Source organism: Triturus cristatus, chromosome 12 (genome assembly GCF_964204655.1).
Source record: "Triturus cristatus chromosome 12, aTriCri1.1, whole genome shotgun sequence".
Classification (NCBI taxonomy): domain Eukaryota; kingdom Metazoa; phylum Chordata; class Amphibia; order Caudata; family Salamandridae; genus Triturus; species Triturus cristatus.
In genome coordinates, this window is record NC_140595.1 from 527,938,222 (window position 1) to 527,955,967 (window position 17,746).

The 17,746-nt window shown below is 42.4% G+C and overlaps 1 protein-coding gene across 2 annotated transcripts in view; it reads right to left on the reverse strand.

Annotated features, from left to right (window-relative positions):
• SLC12A3 (solute carrier family 12 member 3) overlaps positions 1–17,746 on the reverse strand; it is a 297,158-nt gene that overhangs the window by 227,169 nt on the left and 52,243 nt on the right. For both annotated transcript variants that reach the window (XM_085637358.1, XM_085637357.1), the window contains exons 5-7: positions 8,743–8,882; positions 6,450–6,560; positions 911–1,022 (exon numbers count right to left, since the gene is read on the reverse strand). In XM_085637358.1, coding sequence (XP_085493484.1) covers positions 911–1,022; positions 6,450–6,560; positions 8,743–8,882 — 363 coding nt within the window. The remainder of the gene's footprint in view (positions 1–910; positions 1,023–6,449; positions 6,561–8,742; positions 8,883–17,746) is intronic.

Here is a 17,746-nt window from a genome sequence, read left to right on the forward strand (position 1 = left end):
TTTTTACGAGTGAAATGTCCACCTAACTATAACCTGTGTGAAACCTATGGTTTTTTAAGTGAATTTGCAAGGTTTTTTAAATGCTAATTCCTAACTATAACGTGTGTGAAACCTATGGTTTTTTAAGTGAATTTGTACGTTTTTTTTAATGCTAAGTTATGTATTTATTAATATATATTTTTTTTTTAAGGTTTTTCACCGTGCGCGCACGTGCGCTCGTATAGATATTTATATGCTTTTAAATGCTATTTTCTCAGGAAATACTGAACAGATTGACACCAGACTTGCAAGAGGCACTTGCCTGACCTGAGGACTACCTCTCTGCCAAATTTCAAGTAATTCTGTTCAGCCGTTCGGGCTGTACCTTCGACTAAAGGTCCTATGGAAAAATGCATGGGAAAAACGCGTTTTGGGACCCTCCTTTTTTCTCGGCCCCCGCTTGATGAATCACCCCGAGACTTTCAGGGTAGGAGCTGAGCGGAGCGCCCCATTAGTTTTGAAAAATTCGCGAAGATTCGTCAACCGGCACCAAAGTTATTCAAAATAGAATTTTGAGATTTCCTATGGAAACACGGTCCTAACTATAACTATCTACTGGCGACCGTGATCAAGGCCGTTTTCCGGCTGAAACGCGTCATGGCAGACAGAAGGGAGTCACCAATACTATAAATAAATATGTATTGACCGACGAAGAGGAGTTCGTGCATTCATTTTCCAGTGAAAGTAAATGGATTAGAAGATTTGTTATGAGCAAATAGAATACAGCTGTTAGACCAAGATTGTGTTAATTATTGACACTCCCTCCAGTGCTTGTGAAAAATGTTGCTAGAGGAGTTAAAGAGAAGAGGCTGTGTCCATGTGTTGTGGCATGAAACTGATATACTTAGCTTCCAGCTTAGAGACACTGTACCTTTGTAACTGAAGAAACCCTTTGACTGCTTGTCTTCTGATGCAGGAATGACTGTCCCCACCAAATAGTTAGCAAAGGAAATCATGATAACAATGAAGAAGAGAACCTGTGCCTAGAAGATCAAAAAAGTTTAGTGAGAATGGAAAAAACATGATTAGGCTGCAACAGTAGGCTATTTACAAAGTGCCACTACACTTTTATGCACTAATGTGAACAACACCGCCTAACAAATAATATTTGCACTTGTTTTATCACTTCCGCCTATTTGGAATTGAACGCAAACTGTGCTCTCTCTTGTTTTGCTCTGGCATTTACCACTACCTAAAAGCGGTTAGCAACTTCTTATGCAAAACAATATAAATATTGAATTAATCCAAATTAATAAATCTATCAATCTGTCACAGACCTGTGCTTTTCTTGATGAGACAAGATTTGCATTGCACCTAATCCCACATTTTAAACACTGAGTGTGCTTGACTGTCATCACCTGGCTTCATTCTGTATTTGACTGCCACGCATTATGCTTACAATTATTGAGACACGGGATGCCATTCATTATTTCCATATGGCAGGCCCTTGTGGCAAAAGCAAACAGCACCACACAAGGACCTGTAGGTTGGCCACCTTGCTAGGCCTAAAAGCAAAGAGCTTTCAGACGTGCAATATATACGTACCCACAAACCAGGCTCAATGTGGCAAATGCGACTACATGTTGCCATACATAGAAGGAGCCACCAGAGGGGACATGTTTGTAAAATTCCCTTTTAAGTGTTTCAAAATGTTGAGAGGTATGAAACTCCCACCTTGAATTTGTGAGCTCTGACGGTCTATAACTTTTAGACCGTCAGACACTGGGTAGAACTTCAGTCAAACTCAACTCCTCCAAAACTGAAATATTTATGACCCAGGATCCTCTGCATCAAAACTCTAAGTACTTAGATTACCTTCTCTAAAAAATCCTCTCCCTCCACCAGGAATATCAGCAAGCAATTTGACTTCACCCGGACAAATTGACCATACTTTCCTTTCTACACTAAAATACTTGATTAACATCCTAGTCATGAGCTATCTCAATTGCTGCTGCAGCTTTCAAGTCGACCTTCTCCATTACTCCCCCTCCTCGTTCAAAAAATGATCAACTTTATTACCACACACTTTCACCACTCCACAGACATTCCCTCACGTTTCCTCCAGCTGCTGTTATGCTAACCACAGGACATTTATTTTGTAACCTCTTGTCCTTATTTTTATGTCTGAACATTTCACCTTTCCCTCTTTGACTTCTAGAATCTATACACTACATCCAGCATGTACACTGTGCCCCAAAAAGCTCAGCCAACTTTCTGCCCCAAAGTCACACTGAACACCATTCATTTGTGGCTCTTTGTACTATTACCGCTTCCATAACTGAAAGGATACGAAGATGCATTTTGCATTAAGAAATAGCACTAAATGCAACAGAACATGAATAGCAAGCAAATGCGCTCTTGCACTATGATTTTCCCCACAAATTACTATTAATAATGGGAGCAGGAGCAATCTCATAATTATTGGTAATCCCGCATCAAAGAGAATCACAGAATTACCTAAATTACTCTGATTACTCCAGTGTAATCGAAATTCTGCCCATGCCAACTTTTTTTTTGTTTTCTACCTGAAACAGGAGGTTTACCATAACACCGGTCTGATGATAAACCACTTTGTCTGCACTATTACCCCTCATTAATTTCAGGTAACTAGCCACCATAACTCTTATCTCGTTAACTAGAGAACCTGGTGATGCATAACTACCTATCTTTTAATTTACTTGTCGGGCACGCCCATCAACTTGTTGGGCACATGTACGCGAGCATGCCTGTTTCGAAGTGGGTGACCCTACAAGGATCTATCCATTTCCTTTCACATTGGGTATACAATCCCCTACTGTACTTAATAATCTAATGAATTTCAGTCTGAAATAATGCAGCAATTAATTGAGATGTCGAGTCCTAGGAAGGAACATCGGATCATAGGTGGGTTACCAGTGTCAGCATAGACCAAAGCTGAAACATTTAGATTTCATGGAGGAAATCTGTTAAATTTCGTAATGGAGGCATGTGGGCTTGAAATCAGTGGAGACCTAATATGTTGGATTAGGTGCTACCTACATTATGCCAAACTCAGTGAAATTAAAAATGAAGAGTGTTAGAGCAATTATCCAAAGAACTCCTATTATTCTACAAAAGGAGAATCAGTGTTCTGTGTACACCTTTAGACAATACCTTCTTGGACTGCACACATTTTTTAAGTTCTGGTCGCAGTCCTTTAATACAAGACCGACATGCTGGTGAAATGAACTTTTCTGACCATACACCAATCCATACAAGGTCTTACTTACAGAATAATGAGGTTAGCATAAAGAATCATCATCAATAAATCTTTATTTGGCTTAACCAGCCATAAAAGGGTACAAAAAAGGGCATTCAGTGCATCAACAACAGCAGCATCGATTTCCAGCCTAGAGCAAATGGCCGTACAATAACGTTCCATGCTTCATTAAAATTCATTCACTGGGCTAAACGTGATGGCCTTAAATGCCAACCTACAATAATTAAACAGACAGTTAAAAAACTTCACAAAGAGAAACTATGAGACATGTCAATTCCTAAATTAAGGTGCTTTTCTAGTGGCCATTATGGCTGCTGAACAGACTTCCAAAATTTCCAAGTTGATTCCAATCCATGACCTTCATAAATGCATATTACTTGAAATTCATAACACCACTAGCATTTACAAAAACATTATCACAGCATATAAACAGTTCTAGACAATATGTTAAAAACAATTCATAAAATACCAGGGACATGCGACTTGAATACGGTAGTTACGGTGAGACAACTCAGGGAATCCTTACTCATAACGTTTCCTAATGGCCAAAGATAATTTTATATAGTTGGCTACTGCAATACAGATATCAGGGGTAGCCAGTGAGTGCAAGAATTTAAAACCATCAACATATGTGCAAGTGCGAACAGTGGGATTAAAAATGTACTGCTTGCCGTTCTATATAAAGTGCAGAATAAGATAAAGTGCAAAGTGCTTTGGCTTGTAAGATTATCACATGGACAAGGTGAGAGATCATTCACCCAACCACTCTAGAGTGGAAATGCCAGCAAACAATGCACAGGACCTAAACAAAATCTAGTTAAATAAAATCTAATCTGCAGATTAGTGGTGAATGTTAAATAATATTGAAATGGGGCAGGAGACAAGTGCATGGGACTGATCTCATCTTCGTGAGGATAACGCATGTTTCCCCTTGAATGTAACGCCCCTTTGATAATGACTTTGGTGTTCAGTGGGATGCTTTCAGGACTATCATAGAAATGTCCCAATTCTATTTCATAGTATTCATCTTTCACGAAACGAAGCCATTGTATTTTTAGGGAGTTGGCCAAGTTTTGACAGTCTTCTATTATTTCTCGCAAGAATATTAGTTTTTCAGATAGCCAAATTTTCGCCCATAGGAGTAGAGGGGCACAAGATGTGCGATCCTCTATATACTCTAATTCCAATTCGTCATGACATAGGCGGTTAGGGGCACTGTTAGGTGTCATCATAAGCCTTTTAGTGAATTTATTTTCCACTATTTGTAGTTGGCGGATATTGTGATGCCCCCACACCCCTGCACAATGTGTTGCAATTGAAAGACATTTGGCTTTGTAAAGGGTGATTATTTCCCTAACAGGCTTATGGCCTAATTTGCATGCAAAGCGAAATAGCCCATGCACAGACTTAGTTGTATGGTGGGCTCTTGCTGTCACAAGTGGGTCCTAGTTTAGCTTATTGTTAAATAAGTTCCACAGGTACATAAAATCCTCAACCTTTTCTCGGCTCTTGTCTGTTCTACAAAAATCTTAGTTTTTGTACTCTTTGGGCCGCATACCATAATATATGATTTAATAAAATGTACTTTAAGATCAAGTGACAACATAAAATCAAAAAAAGTATCAAGAGAATTCTGAAGGACATTTGCGGTCATGGCCATTAGCACCGCGTCGTCAGCATAAGATAGCAAGGGGACAGATTTGCTGCCAATTTTGGGAAAATCAAATTTCCTACTTAATAGGGAAGCCTCCAGACCGCTTGTATATATTAAAAACAGAAAAGGGGCTAGGATGCACCCTTGACAGACACACTCTGGTGAAGCTAATTGCTCAGTTTTTTCCCCCTTGAGTGCCATATCTTATGGAGACTGAAGTATTAAAATGTAGCCTACGGATGAGCGACATCAGTGCTTGTGCCACACCCAAACTTTCTAGCATATCCCATAGTTTCTGCTAGTTAACAGTGTTAAAGGCACTAGACAGATCCATGAAGGGCAGGTGGATCGAGCCCTTCTTGGCCCCCCACGTATTGATATTTAACGACAAATTAAGGCATTGATCAGTGTGCCAAGCCCCCTCCTGAAACCATATTGCGTATTGGATATCACTTCTGTGGTGGTTGCCCATATCTCCAAACGGGTGATGAGAACTCTACCCAATACCTTAGCTGTGGCATCAATAAGCGACATTGGCCTGTAACAAGCTGGGTCACTTCTATTACCCTTTTTAAAAACAAGGACCACTATTGCCTCCTTCCAGGATGCGGGCATTGGACCAATAATTACTGCCTTAAATATATTTGTCAACAGGGGTGCCCACAGGTTTGGATTATTTTTAAAAAGGTCAAGGGGGACCCCATCAGGACCTGGTGCTTTCAGAAGGGACCCCTGGGCTAGCGTCTCCTCAACCTCAGTTACTGTGATAGATAGACTGAGTTGGGTGGCTGCAAATAAATCTACGGGCAAATCCCTTATGTATTCCTCGACCCTTTTCATTTTGGGGGTTAAAGATGCCAGTAATGTGGGCTACCCAAGCATCTCCCAGGATCAGTGAATCCATCTGCCTAGCTTCTTCAGTAAATAATGGGCAATTTATAATTTCCCAAAATATTTTTGTATCTCTTAGGGCTCATGCTCTCTCTAGATCTTCCCATGCTAGACTTCTCAGTTCTGCTTTTCTACCCTCAATTATTGTTTTATATTTGGGATTTGATGCTTTAACGAGATCTATGTTACGGGGAATAGCATGAAGTACACTTTTTAAGTCTTTATGGGCCCTAGAACAGTCGGAATTAAACCACCGGGCATCCTGGGGTTGCCCATAATTAGGAGCATTAAAGGTCACAATAGGGTGCAAGAAACATTTCTCTGATTCATATTGGTCTGTCATTTATGCATTGTTTGGCCCATTCCTAGCAATCGTGATGAACGTTTGGGAGCAATGGTAACTCTCACCTTGCAGGGGACTGTCAGTGAGACTACCCTGGGTGTCCGAGAATGTTCAGTTCTGCCAAAGGGCTACAAGACTATTGAGGTCATAGTATCAATGCACACTAACCTGCAATCCCCAGGGGCTTTCATAACTTTGCTTAGAACACGTTCCCAATACCCGATTTCTGAAAGACAACGGCCAAGTCATATCAAATCGATGAAGCTTGCAGTTTTGAGTCCTACCTTAGCTTCCCATTCCATGCCAGCCAAGGATATCCCAAGCAGTAAGGTCACTGTGATAACTCCAATTATTCTGATGTCATTAGTTGGGTCAACGATAGCTGTACCGGATTCCTAGGAAAATGAAAATACATTTAAAAAAATAAAGTGTAGCTATGACAGAAAATACTACTTTAAAACAAAAACAAAAAACAATAATGCTTCCTTCATGGAGGTGTTATTCCTGATCACACTGAGGCTTACAAAGCTATGCTTTATCGGGTATTTTATAGCACATCTTTCAGTCTCGTACTTATACCTCTGTAGTGTGGTTTTGTGTAAGACTTGTAGATTAAACTGCCTTTTCCAGCATGGGGAGTGCGCAGATGTTTGCCTACCTCGCAGAAGAGCCTCAACAAGGGTATATGTTGTTCCTGATACATGCAATTCGTCACCCCTTGTTGTGGAGTATTAGGCCATGATCTGGTCTTGTTGTGCCATTTCCTGAGCTGTCTGGCTGTTGGGCCTACTCATTCTCCTTCTGACATGGGACTGAACATCTGAGGGCTTAACCCTCAAACCATATCGCCTGTGCTAGAAATAGTGCACGCCCAGAGACAGAATAACACAAGCTGGGCTCCTGTAAACATGTTCGTACTGCATTGGCTTCAGGACAATCATCTTGGCCACCCTGAGTCTAGTTATTGTAATTATGTCCTCTTCCCCATCAGACAAAATCAACTATTCCTACAGTAGAAAGTGGCATTTTTAAATGACTCTTTTTATATTCTGGCCTATGATATGTGCATCATATAAACATTTCACTTGGTAAAGGAATGTTTCATTAGGAGAGAAAATGGCCAGTAAAATTGCTTTGCCATAGTTGTCCAACCACTGTTGGAAATATACACTTTTAGAAACCACATATGGACCTAGACAAGTTAATTCTGTCTGTAAGTATTTTTGGACAAATCACTACCACCTACAGGAAACTCTACTTTTCAATATGTATTTGTAACTTGAGATGATATAATGCGGTTTTCAATGTTTCCATATACAGCATAATGCATTTTCAGGACCCGTGGCTCCATAATTACATGTTTAGAAGCAGAACATATGAAGATGCTATTCTTTTAAGGGGGTTTAGCTATAATCTTCAAAACTAGGATCAGCACTAGACATATGGGGCATATTACAGTAACACAGTGCATGTTCCTGGTATGTGCCTAGTGAACTCTCCTCGTGTGCAAGATGGGACCATGCACTGATTCACGAAAAGCACCCACTTCATGTAGTCACAAACCCACACACACCTGTACTGAGGACAGTATATCATTGAAAGACAGACAGGTGGATTTAAAATCCCGATCCAGCTTTTAAAGTAGGAGCATCAACAGGACTCGAATACTATGTACTGATGAAAGCAATTTCAATAGCATTAAGCATTACTTACTAAAATGAAAGATCCCACATTCCTCCCTTGAAAAATTTCAGTATCCAACTCGTTGGGGCAAAACGTGTTGGCTAAACCAATAAATCCGTTCAGCGAGACCGAGGCAGGATCATTGTTGTAAATTGTGGTTTCATCTTCAACAATAATGTAATTATGAATTCACACAGTTCCTTTCGTATTTTAAGAAAATATAAATAATGCTAAGCAGAGTGCTGGTGATGGTCCCAAATCCACAATAGTATTTATGGACTGTCCTGATTTTAAAGAATGCACAGGCTTCCCCCTGAAGGCAGGTGCATTATGTGAATCTACCCACTGATGAGAGGTGCCTGGTGGAGTCCCTGAAACTCCTGCACTCCATAATAAAGGACACCCTCAGGAGGTGCACCCACTTGATCCCTCCCAACCATCTGTTTCCCAATGTTCCCATGTTAGTAATGCATCAAAATCTTTCCCTCATTTGCATGGGACCAAGCCCTGGTGCAAATGAGACAGTGCCACTTTAATATGTCAGTAGGTGCAAAATGTGCACTCACTCAACTGGTACTACAGAATGGGAAGGCAGCGTATTTGTCTTTGTCTGTAATACAGAAGGGAACCTGGGGTGCAAAAAGTAGACGCAACATTCATGGGGCACGTCTGCCATATGATTCCTGGTGCCCCAGTATCAGAAAGCTTTACTGTAGGTACCCAACAAATTAATTCAAATAAAAATGAATGAAAGTGATTGAGAGAAAACAAAATGTAGCCTTAGCAAATCAAGTCTCTTCATGAGGTCTATGCTCATCTTACTGAGTGCTCATGGTATGTCATTTCTGCACCTCTGTGTCCTTGGTACAAAAATAGACCATCCTGAGCACTTACCTTGATCAGGTCTCTGACAGTTTCAGCAAAGCCCACAGTGTGCATCGCCACAGCCACTGCGTTTGCGAATGCAAAAATTAGACCAATAGAACCTCCCAGCTCCGGTCCAAGACTTCTTGAGATAAGAAAGTAAGTCCCACCTAGACAGAAAGAATCAAAATGAGTGCACTACCACGCTGCATACTACAGTAAGTTGAAAACTAAAAAAGGGAACAAGTTGGATTATAGGTTCAGAACTCAGTAAATAAGCAGCAGTTGTCACCTTTATCTGCATAGTGTGTGGTGATTCCTCCGCAAAAACAAGAGTTGGCAAAGCCAATCATTCTGGATTCTATATGCCATTGCATGTGAACATTTACAAATGCTGTTTACACATATTAGCAAATGCTGTTTATAACATTAAAGACGGTTCTATTGGCTTTGCCAATCCTGGGGAAAAAGTAAGAAAAAGGGTTTGCTTACAGTATGGAATGTATATAGGCGATAAAGAATGTGACAAGCAGAGCCTACTTTTCAGTAGTAAAACAGCTCTTTGTGTATTCCAATTGAATCACTTCTTGGAAAGTGGAAAGATAACACTAAAGAACCAATATCATGAAGTGAGAAAGAAAACCTCCTCTGGGGAGAACCAAAGCCCTTTATATGTGTACTTTATGGAAGAGATAAAACACATCTTGCAGACAGCTGCACTGTCAAGCCTGAGAAGATAATGTTTAACACATCTCAAATAAAGCAAACTGAGGTTGAGGTTCACCGCTGATATTAAGCCACCCAACCCATCCTCTGAAGAATTCCCACCCAGCACCCCACTCCAAACACCCAACTTTTGATTACAATTTTAAATTATTCACTACCACTACTTTATAGGATGCCTGACTACTTTCTACAAATGTTTTTATTTATTGTTTGCAATATGAACATACAATCAGAGAAATCTTGAATACACGATACAAATTAAATGTTGAGCAGTAGCATTCGGTGTAGGACAAAAAATCTATTAACATTGCCTCCGAGTGAGAGCAAGAGGTTAGACTCTAGGTTCAGATATGTACATGTGCTGAGGGTCGCATCAGAATTATCTACAGTTATCGACAATGGGTCAGGCATCACAACTTCCAAGGCTCTTTCCCGGATCGATGCCTGACTACTTTCCAATTAATTGTGTTTTATATGAGCTCTAATTCATACAAACAGCAAAATGGTCGTTTAAGCTTCTATTGTATATATTGTTTCAGACAAAGAACAGCAGGCTTACCTTCCTACTCTCACCAAGGAAGCCCATGTACATACCAAAAATAAGAGAACTAAGGGAAATGTGAAGGAGATGTGTTTTGCCAGAACGTGGAAGACAAATGACCCCATTGTTTATGAAAAATGTAGACTTCTGTGACATGGAAGACCAATCTATGAATCCGCCAACACACAAAGATAGATCCCGGAGGCATCACAGAGAGGTTTTCGTCTGTGTCTGTGATTTATTTTTATAGTAAGGAGTTGTTTTTATAAGGAAACATTGATTGGGTTCTGTAGATGAATATTCCCTTGGTTTGCAGCACTATGTAAAGAAGGACCAACAAAATATCTAATTTGGAATAATTAGTGCGAATATATTTATCGCTTTAGTTTCCGATGATTTTAGTTTACCACACTTGAAACTTTAATTGTATATCACTGTAATCAACATTTTCGGGACCATCTTGTTCTGAAGAGGACTCCTACGTTAGAGTGGAGCCAGAAATCTCATGACCAGTTGTCTCTGTATTAAAAGGTCAATGACACAATTTGGCTTTTTTGATGCATCTCAGCAGTCAAGAAGTGCTCTGCGAGTGTGAGAGCATAGAGATCAACGATAATCAGTTTTTTGGGACAACCTTTAAATGGCTATCAAGTTAATGGTCTCAAAGCCCAAGGAAACAAATACAAACAAAGGAACATTCTAGAATAGCTACTGCTGCTGATTGCTAGATTATCAGGACTAATTAAAGAGAACTGTGTTTTTTGTCTGCATAGATGGCCCCTTTAGCACTGCCTAATCCAGAAAAGCTGATTTACTCTTTAGAATGTGATCATTCTTGTGTTTTTTCTTCATGTATGTGTTAGAAATGTATTTTCCAACTTGGGAAAGGTTTGCTATATGATGGATTCATTTAATTGAATACAAAATAAATTAGGGACTTTTGCAAGTCTGTGGGACACCGGACCGGGAAGGACCTCCGTCCCATTCAGAGCTTCATCTTCTTATTTCTATGGGCTCTGCGTGACATGGTGCTGTAAGAGCTGAATGAAATGGGGAGGAGAGAGGCCACTACTGGCTCTCAGAGCCCTATGGGAGGGGATATTGGGCCAAGATTTTACAGAGAGTGGGGTAGGATGCTTGACTACCCAAAGAAGGTTTCACGTAATTTGAGGCTGAAATATATGCAATTTTAATTACCTACATCTGACTTTCCTTACACCGTACAGACTGCAGGTCACATATGGGGGGGACCCCCGAGGATGTCCCCGTTGTTGAGTATTAGGTTCAGACTTGTGTCATATGACGAGAGGGTACCTCACACTACAGATTTATTTTTGGGACTGAAGCTTTGCTGCAGCTTCCGACGACAAAGGGACGCACTTTTCCCTTCACACACAGATCTGTCTGTTAGGAGGATTTTCCAGAGCTAAATAACATAAGGTGGGCTCTAAATTTACAGACTTAGCTCTCGCTTTATCTAGACGAAGAATAGCAATGGCGTGGAAGACAGAGAGGCGACCAAAGCTAGAGACTTGGGTGAGGGATGTCACTACATGGGCTGAGGCAGATGGTCCGGCCCTTAGATGGGAAGATGCCTCGGGAGTTCGCAGGCACCCACTGGCTGAGCAATGAGCTGAGATTCTGCCAAGCTGGGATGCCCGGAGGGGTACACAGACTCAGAGCTGGGTGACCCCAGGGATGAGGGGGCGGAGGGTCCGCTTCAGACAGAGCGATAGATGAGAGTGGTCATGAAAGGAAATGAGTGACCCAAGGTTAAGGCCCACCCCACACTAGGTGTTACGGCTAGCTAACACCTACCCCCACAGACACAGACTCCCCACCATGACCACCATGTGTAGTGAATAGTTTAGTGGTCACTGTTCGATGGCAACCCATATTACACACCCTCCTGTAGTTCAGAATGCGTCCGGCCCTCCCTCCCCCCATCACAGATGTAGTTAATATACTGTTTTATTGGGTGGCTAGTTTATTTCGTTAAGATTTCTCCCAGTTTCCCGTTTCCCTATTGGCCCACATTTAGAGTCCCATGAGAACCACAACACTATATGATAATGAGAGCGTATCAGAAACCACACTCAGCTCCATTGGTTATGAGATAGGTGGAGGGTATGCACACATTGGCTTCAGTTGAGAACCGTAGGAACTAAGCCATATAGATACAAGCAATCAATACATCGAACCCATATTGGAAAATTCTGAGATGTTCCAAACAAGCAATCCTATTATTGTAATGCCAGTGAGCAATTCCCTGTGAATAGCAAAGTAGTGGACAGCTTTTCTGTAAATTAAGATGTCGCATGAGACAATGTTTAAATGCCAATAAACATACCTAAAAAAAGTATAAAAAATAAAATATGTTTTGCAAAACTTGTTGCTCACCTCCTTCTGATTTGGAGTTGCCTCATGAGAGAAATCAAGGTATTGTTTAGAAGAGCAAAAAGAGCAGACAGTCCACGATTTTGAATGCATGACATTCTGGTCATCAGTTCATCTACAATCAATTTGTATTAATAATAGTGGGTTACTAATAATGGGCCAGTGCTGTAATTGTTCCATTACATATATGTAGTAGCGGTTTGATGCTTGCCTGTAAGTAACAGGCATTTCAGCTCACATACCTCTGTCGGTTTGTCTAGCCCAATGAGGGACATGCATCTTGAGCCCTAGATAGAAAAAGCAATAGGGGTGGTGTCATGTGTGGGTATGTGTGGGTATTTGTGGAGTAAGTGTTCCCTGGCTGCAAGGTTTAATATGCTTTCCCGCCTTCTGAGCGGCCTCTATCTGTGACAAGGATGCCCCATGGATGATGGCTTCCACAGGTCAATGTTCATCAAGTTCACCTCAGATTACATCCTCTTCCTGTTTAGTGTTTTGGAGAACTTCTATTGAAAATGGTCATATGAGGTGATCTCAAGGCACAATGAAAAAGGGGGCCCGGGGCCTTGCCCCATTTTTCTGACCATGATGCTTCTGGGTGATGCCTGCCCTGGATTTAGTCCATCCTCAGAGTTGCCCTAACAGGTGACTAAGTCCTTTCCCTCTGGAAGGCAACCAGAGCGCAGAGAAGAGCAGGTGCATGTCTTCTGTGCGTAGACTTGAGCTCTGGACCCCTTCATTCATTGACTGTGCAGAGGAGGGGTTTATATCTGACCAGCCTTTAAGTTGGTGAGGTTGGCATCGCTGATGGGGTTTGACTCCTGTCCTCCTTACCTTCCCTGGCCCAGGGTAAAAAGCTAAATCATGACCATGAGACTGCTGGATTATTGTGGGGTGCCATGATTAAAGCTATGCACCAGGAGTTGTCAGGGGAGAGGTGCAAGTTGATGGGCCTTGATCAGGGCCTCGGCGCTCCCCGTTTTGGAATGCAAAACACCATCATACTGACCTAAGGCTACTCATAAGGAGCACACCCTTACACTATCCCTTATCAAATATTATTCTTGTTCTTGATAGGTGATCAGGTGGACGTCATATCTTGCCAGCAAGGATAAGTCTTACACTCAATTGGCCAATAATTCCTAGATCTAGCAAGCGTATGTCTGTATACAGTGGACCATTTACTCTCCTCTAAAATAGGGATTCCCACTGTCTTTCATGAGGCCAAGCAGTGACCTCCTCCATTTTGTCAACTGTAACATTTGTATGTACTTCTACCAAGAAGCCGTCTTTACAGGTGCAAGGTATCCAATAATTTAGCAGAAAATAGAGCTTGGACTCTCTTTCCTGCCTTCTTTGAGGATGTTGAAAGGCCTGGATAATTCTTGCCTGATACCTCCATGATATCCAACACCCAATAAACTGGAATGATCAGTTAACAACAAGATACCATAAGACAGGAACTTCAGGTAATGCAGGAACGAGAAGCAGAGAATTATGTTATTAGAGGAGAAGTCAGAATATGGGCTTGATACTGAAGGAAAAAGGCAGGGCTGGTGGAGGATGGAGCTGGGAAAGCCAGGAGATGAGGCCAAGGCAGGATGAAGGACCCTGCAATAAAAGGACTAACGATGTGTGTCAGGGATAATGAAATAAAGGGAAATATTGGGTGCAAACTGTTAGTGAGTAAACTAAGAGTCAAAGCAATATATAAAACAGTCCGGCATAGTTAATTTAAAACACTTAGGGGCATATGCATCAAGCAATTTTTCCGTTTGCAAACGCAAAAAATGCGTTTCAGATGCAGCAAACCCAATTTTGCGATTCGGTAACCTGTTACCGAATGACAAAATGGGTTTGCGATTCGCTAGTTGGAAGGGGCAGCTTTAGGGCGTCCCTTCCAAATAGCGAATCCTAACGGTATGCATGAATGTTTTGTGACCATGAATGCGGTTTCAAAACATTCAAATATTACCACCTACTTTATGTAGGTGGTAACCCATTCGCAAATGGGAAGGGGTCCCCAAGGGACCCCTTCATCTTTGTGAATGTTTGTAAAAGCATTTGTTAAGAGCAGGCAGTGGTCCCACGGACCACTGCCTGCTCTTAAAAAAGGAAAGGAAAACTTTTCATTTTTATTTTTGTAAAGCATCCTGTTTTCCTTGAAGGAAAACAGACTGCTTTACAAAAAAAAGATTGCCTTATTTAAAAGCAATCACAGACATGGTGGTCTGCTGACCTCAGCAGGCCACCATCCCTGTGATTTTTGCGATTCTTAGGGGGTCACAAATTGCGACCTATCTCATTAATATTCATGAGGTAGGTCATTTTTCGATCCCCTAGGATTCGCAGAAAGTGTTCAAAAGACTTTCATGCATGCCGTTTTGCGAATTCATAATTGCGAAACGCAATGATTCACAATTAGGGAATCGCAAAACAGTGTATTGATGCATCTGGCCCTTAGTTCTTGTGCTGTTGGCTTCATACCTCATCCAGAAGCTGCATTACCCAGAATGAGTGACTATGGTGACCAACACATTCTGGGATGGACTTGTTCGAGCCGGACATCACAAACAGTTACTGAATATCCCTGATACATGATTCATACCCTCACAAATGGTACGACCGGTGTAAAATACTGGAAAAGATTGAAAGACATGTCAGAGCTATTGCAACTATGGCCTCAGCTATCCCACCCCGGTACAAGGTGATTAACATGGAAGACTTAGAGGATGCAGAATGTTGGGTTTCCGCTGCACTCTTTTGTCTCACCAATGCCTGGCCGGTGTTCTCATTTACAGGCCTCCTGGACCTTTTTCAGATCACTTAATGGGGTGATTGCTCCCCAGGCACTCAGGTACTTCATGGTTTTAGGTGATCTAAATTTGCATGTGGATAAACCTATGGAGTCTAGTGTCGTCTCCCTTACAGAGACTCTTACAGGGCTCAACCTAGTCCCCTTTGTATCCCTTCCTACTCACAGCTTGGGACATACCCTAGACCAGATTTTTTCAAACGCTGAGCAGGAGGTTGATCGCCTCGACCATTGGTCTGGTCAGGCCACTGCCTAATCAGTTTTAGGGTGCCCAGCGCTTGGACCGACGGCCAGGATCTCCCGAGTAGGGTAGAAAATAAATATAGAGCCCTGAACAGAATTTCTCTGTCCGCTCTGGGCGACGCTCTTAAATCCTCTGTCTCTCCGTTATCAGGTAACCCTGATGGGGACGCACTGCCACTGGAATCCCGGTTAATGCAGAACGTCCATGAATTAGCTCCTTTGCAGATATGTACGTCCAAGAAGGCCAGTCCCTCAGCCCCCTGGTTCAATGATCTTCTGGGAACTAGCAAAAGCGTATATTAACATTTGGAAAGGAAGTGGCGGAAAAACTATAATCTTGAGGATAGATTGGAGTATAGGTGGCATTGAAATCTTACTATACCAATGTCAATGGTGTCAAGAAGAGTTATCTGGAAAATAAAATCGAGACTTACAACAATAAGGGAAAGGAGATTTTTAATATTGTGAAATCTTTCGCAGCTCCTAAGGCTGCCATCAGGGAGCTCCTGCATTCGGCTGGATAGACCTACCATTTGGCAACGTTCTTCCATGAGAAGATCGTGACTATTCAGAACTCTTTTTCAGGGGGGCCTCCTGATGACCACGCACACTTGCATGCTCCTGCTAGGGAGCGTCCCACCGGGGAGCCCCAGCTCTATTACAGATACCTTAGCTGCAGCCGGAGATATCTCTGGATATTTTGAAGGGTATTAAGTCTGGCTCGCCGCTGACCCGTGTCCAGCGAAATTGCTGGCCTCTGTGGCTGCGGTCATAAACCCAGTGGTCAATAATGTTCTGAAGTCCTCCCCCTCAGCGGGCCATATGCCTTCCATCTGGAAGCACGCAAAAATGTTTCCGCTCCTTAAAAAACGGCAGCTGACTCACATTTGGCTGCCAATTAAAGGGCCATACCTCTTTTACCGTCTTTCTCTAAGGTTTAGGAGAAATATGTGAACAGAGTCATTTCTGACTATGCAGAGAATAATAATCTTCTGCGCACCAGTCAATCTGGTTTCAGGTCTAATTATAGCACTGAAACTGCTCTGTTGGAGGTGGCTAAACACATCAAAAAGAAGCTTGTTCAGGGAGGCAGACCCACTCTAATTTTATTGGCCCTGTCGGCGGCCTTCGACACGGTCCCCCATGACAGGCTCCTGGATAGGTTGAGAGACCTCGGAATAGGCTGATCTGCGCTGGAATGGCTGACTTACTTCCTTGAGGACAGAAGTCAGGAAATTTGGACTCCTCCATTCCTGGCTTGAAAGTGGGGGGTCCCACAAAGATCTGTATTGAGTCCCACTCTTTTCAATCTACATATGTCGCCCCTCGCTCCACTTGCAGAATCTTGTGGGGCAAAAACAATATCATACGCTGATGATACACAGTTGATTTTCACCTGTGATAAGGGAGCTGACTTGGATGGTGATAAGATCAGATCTTGCCTCACTATGGTGTTCAATTGGCTTAGGAGGAACCATTGAAATGTAATTCAGAGAAATCGGAAAACATCTTTTTTGGCACCCCGCTCGCAGAAGAGTGGAGACGTTGGTGGCCTGAGGAGATGTCTCCTCTCTTAGCGCAAACCAGGGTAAAACTTCTGAGCATCTATATTGACAGAGCTCTCTCGATGAGATCTCAAGTCCAGTCTGTAGTCGGCATCTGCTTTGGCCTTCTACGTATGTTGAAAAATGTCTTCCACTTCTCTCATTGGACACCAGGAAAATCATGGTCCAGGCACTGGTTACTTCCAGACTGGATTATGCCAATATTTTGTACCTAGGCCTCCCAGACTATCTCCTCCAGCTCTTGCAGGTGGTTCAAAATGCTGCTGCCAGACTTGTTCTAATGCTCAAGCCCAGGACTCATATGTCCTCACACCTGAAGGCATTACACTGGCTCCCCATGAGTGGAAGGATCAAATTTAAGGCCCCGGTACTGCTCTTCAAAGCCCTTTGTGGTAGGGGCACTGGATATCTCAGGAAAAGAGGTAGTCACTACATGCTGGCCAGAACTCAGAGGTCATCCTCCATGGCCTGGCAAGCATCCCCAGAATACGCCGAGCCCGGTCAGGAGGAAGTTCCTGCAGGCTCCTCGAAGCCCAAGTTTGGAACCGACTCCTGCTTACTCTCAGACCTGGCTGTCTTTGAGAAACTTCTTAAAACTTGGTTATTCCAGGGTTAGGGGTGGACATGTGGTCTGCTAGACGGAGACTATTAGCGCCAGGACACTCTTGCTGAGTAGCTGTGCGCTTTACAAATGTGCATCATTCATTCAGAGCTGCTGGATAGATAAGGACCTATCACCTTAGAGGT